Consider the following 4,000-nt stretch of genomic DNA (forward strand, 5'->3'; position numbering starts at 1 on the left):
AAAATGAAAGGTAGCAGAAGAAGAAAATATCTTATTATATCTGCCCCTATTTAAAAAATATTAACTATAATAATAATACTTTCAAACAATAACAAAACCAAAAAACTTCAGCTCCTAAACAGCAGCTCTTATAAACACAAACCATAGAATTTCATATTTTTGCTTCATTTTTTAATAACCTGAATGCTTTTGTGTTCGCAGCCATCGACTTGATCAACAACCTGCTGCAAGTTAAGATGAGGAAACGCTACAGCGTCGACAAAAGCCTCAGTCATTCTTATTTACAGGTGGGATTTAAAAAAAAGCAACAAACAAACAAACAAACAAAACTATTTACCAGGGGTGTCAAACTCATTTTGACCGAGGGCCACATTATCACAATCATAAWTGAGCCAGAAAAGAGTAGCATGCCTCGGGCACCTGGTTAGGATGCCTCCTGGACGCCTCCKTGGTGAAGTGTTCTGGGCYCGTCCCACTGGGAGGAGACCCAGAGGAAGACCCAGGACACGCTGGAGGGGCTGTTTCTGGCCTGGGAACACCTTGGGATTCCACCAGAGGAGCTGGCCRAAGTGGCTGGGGAGAGGGAAGTCTGGGTCTCTCTYCTTAGACTGCTGCCCCCGCGACCCAACCCTTTATGGTGGCRCTTAATGGGCCAGWTGTAATTACCTTTCATGTTTCACGTATAACTTGGACTCAAAAGGAAATATTACGRTCCTCGTCTCATTGCTATGGCTGAGAACCACTAACAAACACTAACTGAGCTTTATGTGGTTTGTTGTCCATAGAAATAGTGTTTACACGCCCTCTTATAAACACTGAAAAGTACTACATGTACGACTGACTAAATGTGACATAAATAATACAGAGATACTATRAAARGTATAAGTACGAGAGTTSTACTCACTGTTGAGTTGTGGTGAGTAGCTTTCATCTTAAATTCTGAACTCTCCCACTTTRCTACAGAGAATTCCCACTGGAGGGGTGTTCKAGTTTGAATTCATGACTTGTAAGGGGGAAATTTCCACTTCCCAGTACCACTGGGCTGCAGCAAAAGTAGCCAGCAAAAACGCAGCTAAATGTAGATTTTACATGGTGAATTTCACCAACTGCTGGCTGTGCACCTCCTCCTAGTGGTACGAGGCTGTCATCTTGCATTTAATAGACATGCATTAACGGGAGATGTAGTTTATGGTCAATGCTGGCTTATTTTGAAACAGGGCTATGCAACTAAATTTCTCAGGGGGCCACAGTTGTGCCGGAGAAGTGCTATTATCTTTCACTTTTTAAATGTGTTTACTTAGTTGCATTAAATCATACATTTAAAGATGATGATTTTAATTATTTAAAATCAATTTGTTCGATCTATTATATAAAAATTTAAGAAAAATGAAATCATTGTTTAAAACAGAAAGATCCTTATTTTTTTCACTCACTGCCATGTGCCTTGAAGTGAAACAGTAAAGCATTCTACATAAATACATACATACATACATACATATATACATACATTCATTCATACATACATACATACATACATACATACATACATACATACATACATACAGCGGGTAAAATAAGTATTGAACACGTCACCATTTTTCTCAGTAAATATATTACTAGAGGTGCTAATGACATGAAATTTTCACCAGATGTCGGTAACAACCCAAGTGATCCATACATACAAAGAAATCAAACCATAAATGTCCAGAAATGAAGTTATTTGTAATAATGTGGAATGGCACAGGYAAAAAGTATTGAACACATGAAGAAAGGGAGGTGTAAAAAGGCATGGAAAGCCAAYACACCAGCTGAACTCTCTCAGTAATTAGAAAGCAAGCCTGCCCCTTGTCAGTGCAAGTTAATATCAGCTGGTTCAGTCCCAAATGATGGCCAGGTATCACACAAGAACCATCTGATGATGGGTAAACATAAAGAGCTCTCTCAAGACCTTCACAACCTTATTGTTGCAAAGCATAATGATGGCATCYGTTACAGAAGAATGTCTAAACTTCTGAAGGTTCCAGTGAGCACTGTTGGGGCCATAATTCAGAAGTGGAAAGAACATCATTTCACCATAAACCGACCACGACCAGGTGCCACATTATTACAAATAACTTCATTTCTGGACATTTATGGTTTGATTTCTTTGTATGTATGGATCACTTGGGTTGTTACCGACATCTGGTGAAAATTTCATGTCATTAGCACCTCTAGTAATATACAGTATTTACTGAGAAAAATGTTGACGTGTTCAATACCTATTTTACCCGCTGTACATTCATAAGAGGGGGGCCTCTTTGGTGGGCAGGATGGAAGTCACCTGGGCTTTGAGTTTGACATAGTTTTCTATTCTTAAACACACACGCTGTTCATAAATATTTATGATATAAGGAAAAGATATGGTTTACCCTTTGCTTGGGTGTTTTCTCATCCTCCCAGTATGACCTACTTCTGCAGTAACAGGGTAAAGATACAGTATATTACACTCCCCACAGACTTTTAGAAACACTTTAACATTTTGAAATCACCTCATAAATTCTGTACTTGTTTTTTAAAAAAATGGCAGTTTTGAACCCAAAGAGTCTGCGGCGGTGTCACAGGCATGAGCGATGAGGTAAAGGTTGACATGTWTGAATTATAAATTATAGATGAGGATAGAAGAGTAGCTGTTAGAATTATGGGTTTTTGACCGTGTAGGTTTTAACCCTCTGCTTTGTTGCTAGAATGTCATGCTTTAATTAATCTTTCATGATAACCCCTAACTGGATGAAAATGTCATTTATAATTTCAGGGTTATTCCATCTSTTTTTTCTTTTTTCTTTTTGTGCTTCACTCATGCAGATAAACACACACTCACACACACTCAACCAAAAGTAATTACTGGATGGTTCATTATTGACCTGTCAAAACTGTAAAAGCCCCATTTAACATCAATCTAATTTCAAGGCACCGGAAAGTGAAATTTCATCCTTTTGTTTGCTCCTCACTTTTCCAGGACTACCAGACGTGGCTGGATCTGCGGGAGCTGGAGACCAAACTGGGTGGGCGGTACATAACCCACGAGAGCGACGACAGCCGCTGGCAGACGTACGCCCGGCAGCACAGTCTGCCGTACCCTCCTCACCTCGTGCCCCCCCCACCGGCGTCGGCCTCGGACGACGAGAACGGGGATTCGGATATGCAAGGGCTCGCCGAGAGGGTCAGCATCCTCTGACCGCGGACAGACAGAGAGGAACACGGGACTCGCTTGAAAGGGACACAGAAGATGCTTTGCAAATCACGTGGTTCTTGTGAGGATAAAAGTGTCCTGCTGTTCTGCTTTTCTCCACGCTCACTTTGTGTCTCTTCACGTTTCTCCCTTCAAACCAGGTGTTCTTCAGTGTCTCTTTTTAATCGTGTCACCTCTGCTGTTACTGGCTCTCTTTCGTCTTTTGAAGTTCTGGCTTCTTTTTTATTGAGAAAACTGCCCCGGTTCTATGATAAACTCCAGGTTTTGGGATTGACCTGGCAAGTCTTTATAACAGACAAAAGCTGGAGTCCAGCTTTACTTGAATAACAGCATGATCGTTACTATTTTCCCCCCATTTACTGCCATGTGCCTTGAAGTGAAGTGAAACAGGAAAGAGCATTTTACCACAAGCCAAGTTCTGAGTTACACACAAGTAGGTTAAAATAAAAGGAAGCTGCAGGTAGACCAATTAGAACATAATATATACCTTGAATAAATAACTATTTTTATTCCCTCTTTCAGTCATGTTTTTTTCTGCATCAACAAAAGACTTTCCTTGATGGTAATTATTACTAAAGTGAGTTCATGCTTACAAAGGTATCAAAAAATTCTTATAAACTCACATCCTGGATTTATTGAACTGGCAAAAGCTTATTTACAGTAATTGCTGCCAGTTTGAAACCACAATCCCTGAACATGCGAAATTACAGATGCCGCTGTGGGTTTAAATGAACTCTAGAAACAGACCTTCATTACCGGACATCCCCCCCC

General features: G+C 40.2%; 1 protein-coding gene across 2 annotated transcripts in view; it reads left to right on the forward strand.

Moving 5' to 3' along the window:
• Window positions 1-3,994, forward strand: part of prkd2 (protein kinase D2) — a 43,448-nt gene extending 39,454 nt beyond the window's left edge. For both annotated transcript variants that reach the window (XM_014005222.1, XM_014005221.1), the window contains 2 exons: window positions 202-287; window positions 2,996-3,994. In XM_014005222.1, the coding sequence (XP_013860676.1) occupies window positions 202-287; window positions 2,996-3,214 (305 nt within the window). In that variant the 3' untranslated portion in view covers window positions 3,215-3,994. The remainder of the gene's footprint in view (window positions 1-201; window positions 288-2,995) is intronic.
• The last annotated feature ends 6 nt before the right edge of the window (window positions 3,995-4,000 follow it).

Source organism: Austrofundulus limnaeus, unplaced genomic scaffold (genome assembly GCF_001266775.1).
Source record: "Austrofundulus limnaeus strain Quisiro unplaced genomic scaffold, Austrofundulus_limnaeus-1.0 Scaffold29, whole genome shotgun sequence".
NCBI classification, from domain to species: Eukaryota; Metazoa; Chordata; class Actinopteri; order Cyprinodontiformes; family Rivulidae; genus Austrofundulus; species Austrofundulus limnaeus.